This window comes from Pyxicephalus adspersus, chromosome 2, assembly GCF_032062135.1.
Source record: "Pyxicephalus adspersus chromosome 2, UCB_Pads_2.0, whole genome shotgun sequence".
NCBI lineage: Eukaryota > Metazoa > Chordata > Amphibia > Anura > Pyxicephalidae > Pyxicephalus > Pyxicephalus adspersus.
This window is the reverse complement of record NC_092859.1, coordinates 155550072-155566645: the sequence shown is the minus strand read 5'-3', so window position 1 is coordinate 155566645 and position 16574 is coordinate 155550072. Positions and strand designations below refer to the sequence as shown.

General features: G+C 39.1%; 1 protein-coding gene across 1 annotated transcript; it reads left to right on the top strand.

Moving 5' to 3' along the window:
* Positions 1-237: 237 nt before the first annotated feature.
* Positions 238-14377, top strand: LOC140324748 (major prion protein-like). Its single transcript, XM_072402842.1, has 2 exons — positions 238-375; positions 12567-14377. The coding sequence occupies exons 1-2, from the start codon at positions 271-273 to the stop codon at positions 13338-13340; spliced, it is 879 nt and encodes a 292-aa protein (XP_072258943.1). The 5' UTR covers positions 238-270; the 3' UTR covers positions 13341-14377.
* Positions 14378-16574: the final 2197 nt, after the last annotated feature.

Sequence of the window (16574 nt, the reverse complement as noted above, 5' to 3'; positions counted from 1 at the left end):
CCAAATCTAATTCTAATATGGCACTGCCATTCTCAGAATGCAGCGGATTAAAATATATAAAAAGCAGAAGTGCCAAAAAAAAAAATGTGCATCAGGATGAAAAATATTCTACAGTTCGGATTTCAAAAAAAATTAACTTGCAAATGTCCTAGTAACCACACACAGTGAATAAGCCATATCTCTTCTTCTCCCTCACGCCTTTCAGGCGGATGTGAAACCCATTATGGAACAACACGTTCCGTTCATCCCTTCCCCCTCAATGAAGGGTGAATGTTCCAGTCCCTCCCAGCACTCCTCACCCTCCTTCTTCTGCCTGGTATTCTGAGCTCTCCTTCTAAGCCTCACAAACAGAATCACACAGCTCTGACAGCAAAGGTAAGCAGCATGGACTGGGAACATTCACTCTAATTATATATCTGATTCACTGGTAATATTTTGTAGTTTCTTTTATGCTCAATGTAATATGGACAAAGAATGGCCTACTTGCCATTACTATTTTTGTAGCATCGTGTTATAAACACGCAGACATGCCATCCATTCTATAGCTCCTAAATTCCTTATTAATAATTTATTGGTGTAGACGTGTTATGGCGCAGAACCCCCTCCACCTGTATAAAGGCTTCATTGTTATATAACAATGGCCATGTCTTGGCTTTGTGCTGTATTATTATTACATTTATTTTACCAACCTTAATGTTAATGTAATGTTGTGAGTATTTCAATTTACCAAATGGTGAAAAAGAATCAGTTCATTCTGTAAATCTTGCAATTGACGTTTAATATCCTTGTCCAGAAATCCGACTGTTTGGTATATTCAATTAGGATATATTGAATTGGTTACCATCATCCTAGTGACCTACAACAGCTAGAATCCCATTGATGTATTCAGTGATGCCTATGAAAACACAATAGATCTCAGTCATCGGCTGCGTGGAAAGTCACAGAATGATCTATTAACACAGTATCACTATGGCAATAGAATGAAATGAAGAATTGTCTACTTCAGTTAGGTGGTCCTTAATATATTGGCCATCAGATTTTCCAGTGTTCGGCTCCTTTTATTGTTTTTGGTCCTTTATATGTTGGCTTTAGCCGTTGATGCTATGACACTTGGTTTTATGCTTCTACGTACTAAGGGGGTGATGTAACCTTCTGGATTGATCTGTGCAATAAATGCGTAGGCATTGACTATTCCGTAACCAATCCAGAATGATGTATTATTGTTATCTGATAATGAGGATAGTAACAATTTTTTACTAAACTGTGAAATCTATTCTATACACATTTGCATTTGCAATATATAGTTGCTGGGTGTTGTCTAAAGAAGATTGCAATGAGTGGTGAGCCTCACATTTCTAGACCAGGTGCAGTATTGAGGGTGCTTAATGTGGCTACAACAGATGGTTCCATGTAATTGTGAGTCACAATGTAGAAAGTCACCAGCATCTTAAAAATGTATGGCAGATACAGACCACATGGGTATATATGTCAACTTCTTGGAGCCACGCAGGTTTGTGTGACCACAATCATCACAGTGGGGATGGAGATCCTTTGAGATCCTGAAATGTTGGGATGTAGACCTGAGTGACATTCTGAATCTGCAATAAGCTGTTGAAATCTTCCCCTTTGAATGCTTGGATGTGAATTTTGAATGCTGGGCTTTGAACCTCAGACCCTTGTTCTATGTTTCAGACATTAAAGTGCATCTACATCAAAATATCATCATATGGTTTGGATAAAGTGGTGAGAAGGTTAGGAATCGTTCAGGGTTTGCCATTTCAATTTGTAGCGGTTGTGATAGAAACTGCACTTTTGTTCTTTTTGTTTTGTAAATCCAACATTTTGTGCCACTGTCTATCCCAGTGTTTCTCAATCAGGGTCCTGTGGAACCCTAGGATTCCTCCAGTCCTAAAGTACTGTGAGCTGTGGATATTGTAATTATTGTCAGGAGTTCCCTAAGACCTGAAAGTTATCTCAAAGGGTCCCCCATGTGAAAAAGGTTGGGAAAGCTTGGCCTAGCCAGCTAGATGTGAGGAGAAATATGGAAGTGGTGGAGGCCATTTGCTTACATGCTATAAGCTAAAAAATATCCCTATCTCCAAATGTTGGGAGGTTTGTTTCATGGTTCAGCTTTGCAGCTTCCTGTATCACCAACCTTCTCGCTGGACTAGGGATTGGCAGTGTGATGTTGGTTCATTGTTTATTAGAAAAGGTTAGAAGAAGATGTAAGGGAAAACCTTGCTCTGATCACTTACTTTTCCCCACATTCCCCCAGGTCCAGAATGGACGTGTTCCCCACCTAAAGGAACAGCGATATCTTGCTTTAGATGAAGCTTAAATGTGAGAACAATCAGATATGTCTATTGTTCTGAAAATTGACGCTTTGCATGTCTTTATAACAGAATATATATTAGCATAAACAAAAAGGAACAACCCATGATGGGAGATTGTACTTTACAAAGAAACCAATAAAATGAGTATTTAATGCAGTATAAGAACAGTTCACCTATTTTTCAAGAACCTATTCACATCAATTAACACCCATTTGGGTTTTTCCATAAGTCCAGAAATCACTAGAATAACATTTGGTGTAGCTGTCATGAGTTTTGACCACAAAGGAAAATATAAGTTGTTTTTTCATTAGATAGGATAGTCAGCTGGTCACAAGTTTGAAATGTTGGGACTGATCATGGAATCATATCCATTAAAACAGTGGGAAAATATACAATATATGGAAGAGATATACATATCTGTCTAAGGGATGTAGATACTTCCCATCAGTTGTATAGTGGCAGAGCCCACTCCAGATGAATACAAAAGCATAGTGCCATAAGGGAGGCAACCAGACCATTCAGAAGTGGCCCCAGACTCCAGAACTTAATGACTGGTCTTGACTCCCACAAGAGACAGCAAAAAGAAATTGTTCCCTCAACTAAATTCTTCTAGCATATATTATAAAAGTGCATGTAGTGGAAGATAACTACTTGAAGTCACCATGGTAGATGTTTTAAGATGTAGACACTCACCGCTATGTCCACATTTGGATGACACCAAGGCAAAGGGACTGTTCAGTGTTCACCAGTGCACCCTGGAAAGAATGGTGAGCTTTGCTGTGCATAGCTTACAGATTGTAGCCCAGGCAATATCAGAAACAAAGATGGACCACAAAACAGGTACATGAAGGGGTTGGTAACCAGAGATAAAGTAAAGCAGGGTAATCCGAACTACTGGAGTAAATGGGATCTGGGAAAGGTGTAGGTACCTTGGACCATACATGTGCTGGGACCTAATGCAGGAGTAACCTATTACAAAGTCAATGATTGTTTGAGCACAGCTTAATTGGTGAGGTTGACTGATGGGCTGGGTGGGGACTGTCTGTGCTAGCTATAACATCTAGCAGATGAAGTTGGCCAACGCCTATATCCTGCAATGATGCTTGCTAAAGCAAGGTAGGAATAAGACCCATTTTGATGAGACATGTAATGGATCAGCCTGCTGCTGACCTGTGGCATTCAGGAGTCCAAACATCATTTTATAATCTTAATATAAACAGTAATATATTTATATTTTATGCTGTTACATTTTGATTGCCTGTACTTACAGGGCTTTTAGGAATGCATTGTGTATTTGCTTCCTTAATTGCCCATCCAAACTTCGAATAGGTTTCAAGGAGGTAAGAGTTCAAATTTTCATTTGTGTCTTGGCTATGGTGGACACAATTGTACTTTAAAACACAAATCAATTGGGCAGTTTTTTTATTTTGCTCAGTTTAGAATTGCTAGCTAAAAAACACCTCTTCAGTTTTTGAAGATCATTATTTTACTGTATATATGGTGATTGCTTTATTTTTTAGGTTTTCAGTAAATAGAAAAGGATCCAAACCCTGTGTGATTTTTATTGCTATCAGGAAGTCTTGAAATGTTCCCTTTCTTCTTGTTAAGGAAATGTCGTCACCGGGATGTATAGTATGTACAGTAACACAAACATGCAATTTAAGCAGAGTAGATTCACCACAGTCTCATTGCACTTCATTTTTCTATACTGCTTTCTGATTTAGAATGTAAAAAATATCTCCTTCTGTTTCATTCCATTCGAGCATCAAGTTGAATGCTGTAGATGTATTTAGTGGAGGCCCTCCTTCCATCCTTGGTAGGCTTCCACCTAAAGCGAGCTTGGTAATTCATTCCATAGTCATTCCATAGAAGGTATTAGGTGATGTTGTTCCATATGTAATTATGTACCTTTCACCTTTTATTATTACATTGTTAGAGGATTACTCTGTGAGCAGGTACAAAGCTGAATGGAAGCCATCTTAACCATGGTGCAGGGTCATCACAAGTCATAGCTGATTGGAGCCTTGGCATGCATTTAAGACCATCTGGTAGCTTCAAAAGCACGTTTTGGTGCCTTGGCTGGTTTAAATTTGTAGCTGCTGTGGCATAAGTGCCCTGTCTCTGGCCAAGTCTGAGCCTAGTACAGGTACCTGTTTTTAGGCCTAACTAGACAGTATGAGGATAGCGCTTATCTGGTAATACTAATAGAGTATACACTTTCATCAGTGAAGCTGGGTGATCCAGAAAACCTGGAATGGATCTGGTCCTGGATTCAAAACATTTGCTACCAAAGTTTGCTGGATCATCCACCTTCACTGATGAAAGTGTATCCTTTCTAGTCTTGGAGAGCTTTAATAGATCAAGCCAAGTCTATCATTTATTTTGGCTTTGAATTGCTAATATAAGAGAATAAGAGGCATCCTTGATGCCTGGAAAATGTGTTATCCCTTTGAAGCTGGGTACCATTTTATAAAGAAAACACTGCTGTTGCTAAGCTTGCAACCAGTTTATTATTTATTTCTAATTTATTTATTTTTTTTTACCAGTCAGCATTTGTTATAAGCATTTGTTAGGGTTTCTTCCCACTACTGTGTTGCGGTAACGCTCAAAAACACATGCGCTACCACAACGTGTGGTGATGTACATCAAATGCATTGGTGTGCTGCATTGCCATGAATTGCCCTTGCAAATAAATGAGACACAACATCAATGCCAGTCAAAAATGCATTGGATAGCTTAATGTGAACTCCCCCCTACCGGAATGTGTTAGGGAGTGAAGTGTTAAGCTCAGTATAAGGTGGTGTCTATATGCTGTTCATTGTAGCATAGTATCTACAAGTTGAGTTGTTTGTGTGAAAATTTAGGCATTGCCCTACCATTTTATAAGTACGTTTGCTGCCAAGTAGGTTACATGCTGCTCTGTTTAGGCTTGTCCTAAGGCCCCGTTCTTTTCTTTAGAAAATCTCTCTGGCCCCACCTTAAACAACACAGAAAAGTTTTCTTTTCTATCCTTTAGAACCCAGCACAGACTTTCTTTTCTATTTATTTTGTAACTATATTACTGAGTTTGCTTTGTGTAGCATCACTCACATATCCCACTGCAGCTGTGGGCACTTTATGAATGCCAGGTATAGCATTCCATATCCAAGGGGTTTAAAGGCCTCTGTTTGTAGGAGCACTCCTGGACTTCCCTAAATTATCTGTGGTCCTACTATGAAATATTAATATAATTGAAAAAAAAAAGAACTTCCAGCTCTGCAAAACAAAACATAAATACTAGGGGTGAGTGAAACAAAAGAGTAAGATCAAACCAAAATTCTGTATCAAAATCCATATTCTTGGGGATATATTCTATAATGGGGACATTGTAGCAATGAGGATAAAATTTAGTGTGTTTACTCGCTGTGATTTCACTTGCTTAACAGTCACACTTTTCTAAATGCATGTTTCCCAAAAGCACTTTGGCAGTAAGCACTATTTGCCCCTATAGTTTTGCTTTGTGCTCTGTCTCTTACTAAGAGAAAATGGCACCTTTGCTAGCCATCCACTTTCTTTTATCCAATTGAATGATGCCAAACACTGGCAGTTTTGCTTGCTCTGAACCAAATTAGATCAAACTCAGAATCAAATCCACTGGAACTATCTGACCACGACTAATCCTTAACCATCCACTGGGCACCCTGGGTTGAAATTATCCTAAACATTCACCATAGAATGGCCTAAGCACACAGACAATGTGCGTCATTACCAAGCATGGGCATTCTCATCAAAAACCTTAGCAGAAACCATGTAACAGGGTGCTTTGTGCCTTATGAGGATGCTAATCCAATTAGAACCACAGCTACTCTCATTTCCTAAGGTCTGTGCCCCTGAATTATGCACAATTTATTTTTTATTTCCGGTAATGTTTTAGCAAACAGCAGAATATGGAGATGCATTAAGGTTAGCAGGCCGGCACTGATGTTTCTATAGTAACTGGTTCCACAGCTGAGTGTCTTATTCTGTATTTAAATCCATAGATTTTAGCCTAAATGTGGGTTGTAACCCTTTAAAACTGCAATTTAGTAAAGATTACCAACCATTCAGAGCACATTTCCCTGTGGTGATTGCTTTCAAGGGAGTTCATTTTACTGGAGTCAGACATTGGTGGTAATTTTCCCAGTGCTGGGTTTGTGTTTATTAGGGAATTGCAGGGAGCAGATGTTGAAGTCTTGGAAGTTGCTATGGAAACGTCTATGCAAAAGGCTCCGAGGCCTTCCTGTTATAGATCTGTTTATATAGAATCCCCTACACAAAGAAGGCCATGTTCAGAGGTTTTCTGGAGCTTTTGGATCTAGCTTTCATTCTGCTGTTTTGGAATTGTTTTATTTTTCTTAAAGTTATAATTATATCCAAAAGTATAAAAAAAACCTATATTGCATGGAAGGTTTGGAAATAAAATCCAAAGACCCAGCCCACTGTATGCATTGACTCTGCTTATACCCAAGGACAGGACCTTAAAAGCCTAATCGGATCACAGGGCTGATGATTCTAGTTAAAGTGTCTGGAATTGCAGGGATCATTTTATAGCATGATATATAGACGTTAAGGTGTTCCCACAATGGCTGTACACATTTAGTAGCCAACCCAATGCACAGTATTGGAGATATGTAATGCATGCTGCAGCGTCAGGAACTGTGCACAGCGACAAACTATTGTGGTGCAATGCTTAGTATTGCAGTGCACCAGTAGGGTGTGGTTGGCCTAAAAGAGTCCATGACTGCATTGGCTGGGAATCAAATGTTGGCCTCATATGTGGCAGCCCGCATTCTATCACTGACCCTACAATGCTGAATGGTGGGCCACATACTGACCCTACTTGCCCAAATGGCCTAGAAGAGTACCACGGTAGGTAAGGATACAAGCATGGGTACTCCACAAGGGAACTTTTTTCCTGTGGGTCAGACATGCTCGTATACACTTCTTTTTTACCATAAACCAGAAAAATGAAAAGCATCCCAGCACACCAACGCACATTACTTGTATTGCATTACAACACGTTACACAAGTGGGTAGTGGAAATGAGGTCTAAAACTTGTACTTCCACAGAAAAATAATTTTTTTGCTTGCATTCCTTTCCCAAAACAAAATCAAATATTTACCCCTACATAGGATATCTGGATATAGAAATCTGGCTGCTGCAACCTAATTACTCTCCAATCCACAATGGTCTTATTAAACTGTGGTGATGTCATTTCTTGTCTCTCTAAAACAACAAATTAAGATAGGGACACCATGTGGGTCCTCCAATAGCAGCGCAAATTAAAGAAAATATGTATATATGTATAATATATAGTTTTTGTATTATATGTTCATAGGGGATCCATTTTTGCTCATTTGCATTTCCCCGCATTGTAGTGCTGCAGAATGATTGTGTTTTGCTGCTTCTAACAGTGAAAATCTGAGCTGGCTGATTCTTTGCAAACAATTGCTGTCATCATTCTCATATTAGAAATATGGAAGCTACCAATATTGGCCTCTTGCTGAAATTGCTTGGTGCGGATTGGTGGAGATTGGATCGGTCAATAAAGGTCAATGACAGGTCAGGTTGAAAACTGATAAAAATATAATCAGTTTTGTTATTAGTCATGTAATTTGGATTGCTAGTCAAACATATTGGTCCTTGGAGGTTGCATTGTTGCATTAAAAAAAAAAATCTGACACAATTTAATACAGTTTTCAGAAGTGTAAATCACAATTAAAACGCCTTGAAGATAAACATTGTGATATTTTGTGCAGGTAGGGAAGGCAACAGAATTTAATCCGACTGCCCCCCCCCCTTTACATTGCTTATATCTCCTTGCCTTCTGCCCCCCACCAACAAATTCTCCAGCTGAAGGAATCAAAAAACCAAATGTAAAGCTGTGTATAGATGTATTTACACCTTGTGTGAAAAGTTTGCATCAGTACAGCTTTCCCCATCACATTTAGTGATTCATCCTGCCAGTTCATAGACAGGAATAATGGCTCCTTTTTCCAGGTGAAGAGGGCATAGTGGGGCACCTCTCCTTGGTCACCCCATCACCTCACATTTATTCCTTCCTGTTGGAAATAAATGCTTCCAGCAACTATAATTGAGCAGCAAGTCAAACTGATTGAAAGCCAAATTGCCTGTGCCTATATAGTGAATGGTCACACAGGCACATGGCATTGCACTGTGGGAGGACAGGGTGAATGTTGTATATAAATGGAAATCACATGAGTATGTGTAATGTTGAATTGCATAGATAAATGGCGGACATTCAGCTAGGAACAGTTGAGGAGGGAGTGCTAAGCAGGAGGGTGAGGAATATATAATAGGAAGTGTGACATCAGCAGCTGGGAGCAGATGTCAGCAAAGTTAATAATACATTTCTGTGCCACCTTCTCACACACCCACAGACAGTTTAATGGCTCCTCACATACACCTTCTTCACATGATCAAACAAATACCAGCAGCATGCCCGTTTGCAAACCAGAAGCTGCATAAAATCCTGGAAACAAGTCAGACGCACATGACGACAAACACGACTGTGTCATTCTAAAAACGTGCTTCTGGTGTATGAATATTATTGCTTTGTCCTCTTACTAACTATAAAATATGTGCAATGCAGGAGATAAAACAAAACATACGGTTAGGTCCATAAATATTTAGACAGAAACAACTCAGATGCAGTTGAACTGCAGACTTTCAGCTTTAATTCAGTGGGTTGAACAAAAAGATTGCATAAAAATGTTAGGAACTAAAGCCTTTGGTTTTACACAATCGCTTCATTTCAGGGGCTCAAAAGTAATTGGACAAATTAAAAAGCTGAAAATAAAATGTTCATTTCTAATACTTGGTTGAAAACCCTTTGCTGGCAATGACAGCCTGTAGTCTTGAACTCATGGACATCACCACATGCTGGTTTCCTTTTTAATTCTCTGCCAGGCCTTTACTACAGCGGCTTTCAGTTGCTGTTTGTTTGTGGTCCTTTCTGTCCGAAGTTTAGTCTTCAACAAATGAAATGCATGCTCAATTGGGTTCAGATCAGGTGACTGACTTGGCCATTCCAGAATATTCCACTTCTTTGGTTTAATAAACTCCTGGGTTGCTTTGGCTGTATGTTTTGGATCATTGTCCATCTGTATTATGAAACGCCTCCCAATCAATGTGACTGCATTTAGCTGGAATTGAGCAGACAGTATGTCTCTGAACACCTCAGAATTCATTTGGCTGCTTCTGTCCTGTGTCACGTCATCGATAAACACTAGTGTCCCAGTGCCATGGCAGCCATGCACGCCCAAGCCATCACACTGCCTCCGCCATGTTTTACAGATGATGAGCTATGCTTTGGATCATGAGCTGTTCCACGCCTTCTCCATACTTTTTTCTTGCTATCATTCTGGTTGATCTTGGTTTCATCTGTCCAAAGAATGTTTTTTCCAGAACTGTGCTGGCTTTTTTAGATGTTTTTGAGCAAAGTCCAATCTAGGCTTTCTAATCTTGAGGCTTATGAGTGGCTTGCACCTTGCAGTGCACCCTCTGTATTTACTTTCATGCAGCCTTCTCTTTATGGTAGACTTGGAGATCGATACGCCGTCTTCCCGGAGAGTGTTGGTCACTTGGTTGGCTGTTGTGAAGGGGTTTCTCTTCACCGTGAAATGATTCTGCCATCATCCACCACTGTTGTCTTCCATGAACGTCCAGGTCTTTTGGTGATACTGAGTTCACCAGTGCTTTGTTTCTTTCTCATGATGTACCAAACTGTAGATTTTGCCACTTTCAATATTGTAGCAGTTTCTCAGATGGGTGTTTTCTGTTTTTACAGCTTAAGGATGGCTTGTTTCACCTGCATGGAGAGCTCCTCTGACCGCATGTTTTCTGTTCACAGCAAAATCTTCCACATACAAGCACCCCCACGTCTTTTATCTGCCTAAATGATAATGACATAATGAAGGAAATGTCCACACCAGCCCATGAAATTGCCCTTGAGTCAATTGTCCCCTGAAATGAAGTGATTATGAAAAAAAGGCCTTTAGTTCCTCACATTTTTATACAATCGTTTTGTTCATGCCACTGAATTAAAGCTGAAAGTCTGCAGTTCAACTGCATCTTAGTTGTTTCATTTAAAATTATTTGTGATAATGTACAGAACCAAAACTAGAACAAAGTTGTCTCTGTCCAAATATTTATGGACCTAACTGTATAAGCAGTAGTTTGACAGTTAAAGGTACTATAAACCCAACCAATAAAAAATGGTCCATCTGTTAGGCTTCCAATGGCAAATGGCCATTGTAAAACACATTACCCAAAATACTTATGGATGTAAGCCTGACATTTTGTGATGAAAATGACTTGGAAAAAAAAAATAAACATCAGACAAGAGATCATCTCTCTTGTCTGACTTCTGTACAACCGCTGCATAAATAACCCTTTATGTTTGGAAACACAGTTGACCTTTCGTACTTTCGTGCCTACATGTTCCTTATGCCTTGCTTTGTGCCTTCTATTGGCAGCATTGTTCACTGAATCACAAGATTTCAGCTTGAAATGATTCTAAATGCCTAAAGGTCTATTTAAATACTGGTGGTGTGTTCGTGCATGTATGGTAGCATGTGTGAATGTGTTTTCATTAAGGTGGCCTATTAGAAAAAAACACATTTTTCTAATGTATCTTCCACCCAGTCCCAAAAATATTCCATTCGATTTTAAAAAGCTAAGAAAATGTAGTTGTAAAAAAAAGCACTTGTTAGTTTGCAATCGATATTTGCAAATTCTATTGTTTGGTTCTCAAAATAAGGGCGTGGTAGAGTGAGTCAGTTACCTATATACCTCTTCCATTGCACAAGGAAATGGAAAAAATGTTCTGCATGTCTCCGTTTCTGTATAGTGCTAATAAGTGTAAAGAACAATTTTAATATGTAACAAGCAAATGTGTCTGTCCTCATTTCTGTATAAGGGTTTACGTGTGCTTTGGAAGTTGGGATGAGCTCATTGTTGCTTTGCGGTAGGAGTAGACAATATTTGGCTAGAAGTGGCAAGATTTCCAGCTGGAGATGGTGAATGGAGCTGTTGGGGACCATTATCATCCACGTGTTTGATTTATACACATTTACACACAACCATTGAACCATGTGGATTAGATTTGCTACTAACTTCATCCAGCACTTGCATAATCCAAACATCCAAGTAAGTCAATATAGGTCTGTCCATGCTTAAGGGGAGCTTAAAATATCCACCATATGTCATATTCACTTTAAACCATGAATATCTTTGCTGCATGCAAACTGATCGTTAAACATGTGAATTAAAAAAAAAAAAAAATCAATAGCTCCTGGAATATCTGATAGAACTGCGTCACATGTTGGTTGTAAGCTTCAAACAAGACTTCGTTCAAGTGAGAATTATATTTACTAGAAGGCAGGGATGTCTTTACCATATGAATTATCAGAGTTTTTTTTATAATGTTTTCAGGTTTATAGACTGTAAGCTCCGTTTAGCAGGCTCTTCTTTTCCTTCCTTGTTATCGTTTGTATTGTCTATTATGCAAGCTTGCCATTTGAAACCTTTGTTTATTGTACAGTGCTGTATAACTGGTTGGCACTTTATGGTAAGGGTAAGAAGAAATCTTGTTATGAGATAGAAAAATAAAGAGTAGTCCATACAGTTCCGTGTAATGATGAGTATTTGGTTGCAGAAGTTGTTCAAAGGGAGCAGGGCCAGGATACTTATAGGGTCCAGAGGAGGTACCATATCCCGAGCATGTATTTGACGATGATCAGGGGTTCTGCTTCTGTAGCTGGATACCCATTTACTACTGACACATTTGTAAGATACGGTATGGCGTTTGGAGGGGAGAGAAGGAAAGATAGGTCTTTTCCTTGTTCGTCCATTATATACTAGAAAGGCAGATGAGTCCTGTATCATAAATCTGGATGAATATTTGAGGGAGTTTTTCTGTAGTAGATTTTGCAGGTGTGTACTTTATGGTAGGTGGTCTATGTTGTCAAAATTGTGGATTGGTAAGAAGATACCCTGGTAGCTGTTTTGAGTTTTAGAGGTGGCTTTCTCCTAGTGTGTCCGTTGCTTAGTATATTTGTTTCCTATTTATCTTCATATTTATACCTAAACTATTATTCTAGATTTTACAAATGTTCAACAGCATATGGCTGTCAATGAGACCGTGTGTATTGCAAAAAATATAACACAAATATTTTAAATTTTTCTTTCAGATGGCAAAAACATTTTGGACCTGCTTTGTCCTTGTCTCACTTTTTCTTGTGTTGACAGAAGCCTCAAAGAAAGGTAATAAACCCAAAGGCGGTGGATGGGGTAGTAATAGTGGGAGCAGTCGGTACCCAAGCCAACCAGGAAACACAGGTAGCAATTGGAATCCTAGTCATGGTAACAGAGGTGGCCAGAACCCAGCCTACCCAGGACAAACTGGAGGTGGCTGGAATCCCAACTATCCAAACAATCCTGGAACCAACTGGAATCAAGGTGGTGGCTACAATTACAACCCTGGAGGAAGCAACTATAACAAACAATGGAAGCCCGACAAGAAAAAGTCAAACACGAAGTTGATTGGTGCAGCTGCAGTCGCAGCCGTTGGGGGTTTTGTCCTAGGAAATGCCATCGGCAACATGAGATACCGCTTTGACAATGATATGGAATCTAGATACTATAACACCTACCGTGACCAGATGCCCAGCCAAGTCTATAAACCCCAGTACCAAGGAAATCCATATGTTCCTCAAGATAGGTTTGTTACTGACTGCTTCAATAACACTGTGACAGAATATGTATACAAATCAAGCGAGGGAAAGAACGCCAGTGAGATAAATGAAACAGAGCTCAAGGTCAAGACCACCATCATCCGGCAGATGTGTATTGCTGAGTACCAGCGCTCACCCGAATATTTTGGCTATAATTCTGGGCTGAAGTTGCTCTTTAGCTCGAGTCTAATTTTTTTCATTACCCTCTTTGTTTACTTTGTGGTGCAATGATCTAAAACATTGACAAAAGTCATTATGTATATATAAGTTCAAGCGATACAGATATGTTGCTCCACTCCCTGAGCCAATATTATCTCTACAGATTTCCCATATAATCTTAGCTTTGGGATGCCCTGAAATATATGCTGTGTCCTTTGTCAGTGAGATCATTACCTATCACAGCTGTGCAACAAAGAAACAGTGGTTCCATCAGTTTTGCCTGGTTACAGATCTACTTTACCAGGATGGTTAGATCTACCACAGAAACTGCCTTCTAAATATGCATGTTCTATCTCTACCACTAAGCTTTTATGTTGCATGCCTAACCAGGAAGCACCATCACAGCCTTCCAATGTAGCCATTTACTCATTGGTCTTCATCTACTGGAATGTATCCATAACATCAGGTGGCTGTGGAAAATGCAGCATCATTTTTGGTTTTCCTTTTAGCTTTTATTTCAACTTCAGATTTTCAATTCATAGCAAAATGAACCAACAAAAATACTTTTCAATTTCATACTCAGAAGATCATTGACGGACTTATCCAGAAGATGTGCTTTTAAATAAAGATAAATGGCAGCTGTACATTTGCGAGTGCGTGCGGGATAACAAGCAAGAGACTAGATAAAGGACCACACACCCAGCAAATATGATACAATGAAGCATTTAATTGCTACTCATATGTTTACTTACTATACTACAGATTAAAGGGCAAATTGCAGCAATCAACAACCAGTTCATTTTTCTGATTGCAAAAGACTGGTAAATTCTGGTTGCTTTGAGCTGCTGTGCTTCACAATCACTGTTGTTTGCACTAATTTATTCGACAACTTGCCATAATAATTAATTTACAACCATTCAAACACCATCCAACTGTGTCGTTGTTTTATAAGTGTAAACACGTGAAGATGATTGTGTACCCAAGACCCCAACTAAATGAATAACATAGGTGATGCCAGTTGTATTTACATGGATGTAAAGATCACTGCTAGTATGGCGGGTCACATGTTACTGTTATTTTACTGTAGTAATAAAGGATGTTTTGATTTTCTTGCCTTGTATCACTATATGCTGTGTCTGGTGTCACTATATATGTCAATACAATCTGGAAATTGTTAAAAGAAATGGTACATACTTGGCCTCCCCTACCCACAGTTCAGTTCAGCCACTGGGCCTACATAAGGGCAAATGTGTTTATATGCATTGGAACACAGATGATTGAACTCCCATTTACTTTTATTGAGCAGTGATCATGCTATGTCAGAGGTTATGTTTGACCTGCTTTACTTTGCAATTTTTTACGTTGCAGTGGTATTGTGAATGCAATACGTCCTATTTCAATGCAGCCCTTTCTTTATAATTGCTGTTTCTAAAACAAAATGCATGAATGCAAAGAAAAGGCAGATTTACTAAACACTTTTTTTTAGCTCTGTGTACACAAAGGAAAATGGCAGAGCTCAAGTATAAACTCATAAGAGCAGTGTCGCTGCCTTAAATGAGTCACAATGGCTCAAAATGTATATGATTGAGAAACAGCTGGGAAAAATTAAGGTTGACAAAGCACCAGGTCCTGATGGATTACATCCACGTGTCCTCAAAGAGCTGAAGTCAGTTATTGCAAAGCCATTATTTAGCCATGGCACAAGGCCAATGTGGTTCCTATCTTCAAAAAGGGAGAAAAGTCAATACCAGGTAACTACAGGCTGGTTAGTTTAACGTCTATAGTTGGAAAGGTCCTAGAGAGTTTGATACACATGGAGGAGTTTCTGCTATAAAATATTATTATAAGTGATCGTCAGCATGGCTTCAAGAAGGACCGAAGTTGTCAAACAAATTTACTCCTTTTTTATACAGAAGTAAACAAACAGGTAGACAGTGGAATAGCAGTTGATATAGTATACTTGGACCTCACTAAAGCATTTGACACTGTACCCCACAGACGGTTAATATGCAAGTTAGGGTCAATAGGTTTAGAAAAGTCAATCTGTAAATGTATAGAGAACTGGCTTAAAGATCGCATCCAGAGAGTTGTAATTAATGATTCATACTCTGAATGGACTAAGGTTATTAGTTGTGTACCCCAGGGTTCAGTGTTGGGACATTTACTGTTTAACATCTTTATAAATGATATAGAGTTTGGGATTAAAAGTACCATTTCTGTGTTTGCAGATGACACCAAACTGTGTAATGGAACTAAGTCCATACGGCATGTTTATATTCTACAAGACCTGGATGTACTGTTTGATTGGGCAGCCAAGTGGCAAATGACATTTAATATAGATAAATGTAAAGTTATGCGCTTGGGTGCTAACAACATGCATGCTTCATATTATCTAGGGGGAATACATTTGGGGGAGTCAGAAATGGAAAAGGATCTGGGGGTTCTGGTAGATCATAGACTGAATAACAGCATGCAATGCCAAGCTGCAATATCTAAAGCTAGTAAAGTTCTTTCTTGTATTAAAAGAGGAATAGACTGCAGAGATGGAGACATAATCCTGCCCCTGTACAAAGCATTGGTCAGACCACATCTGGAATATGCGGTCCAGTTTTGGGCACCAGTTCACAAAAAGGACATTGTGGGATTGGGGAGAGTGCAGGGAAGGGCAATTAAATTAATAAAAGGAATTGAGGAGCTCCGCTATAAGGAGAGATTAGCTGAACTGAATCTATTCTCCCTTGAGAAGAGACTTATAAGGGGGGATATGATCACCCTGTATAAATAAATAAATGGTCCATATAAAGAACTCTCTTCTCCATTATTCACTTTGAGATCATTACAAAGCACAAGGGGGCGCTCTTTGCATCTGGAGGAAAGAAAGTTTATTCTCCAGATAAGGAAGGGATTGTTCACTGTAAGGTCTGTGAAAATGTGGAATCGGCTCCCTCAGGGAGTAGTTTCAGCAACTAATATAGATTGCTTTAAGAAAAAGCTGTATATTTTTCTAGGAGCACAGAAAATAAGCCCAGTGACTGCTGATCCAGGGAACATCTATCTGATTGTCTCATGGAATCAGGAAGAATCTTTTTCCCATGTTAAAGCAAATTGTACCAGGGTTTTTTTTTTTGCCTTCCTCTGGACCAATTATGTCTTATAGGGTTTTATATCTGGGATATGTTTATTTCCCTTTTGGTTGAACTTGATGGACTTACCATAAAGAAAAGGATTTGTAGGCTCCAACTGGTTTAAGCTCCAATCTGATTGTCATAGCACTCTACCATATCCATGTGAGAACACTGGCTCTGG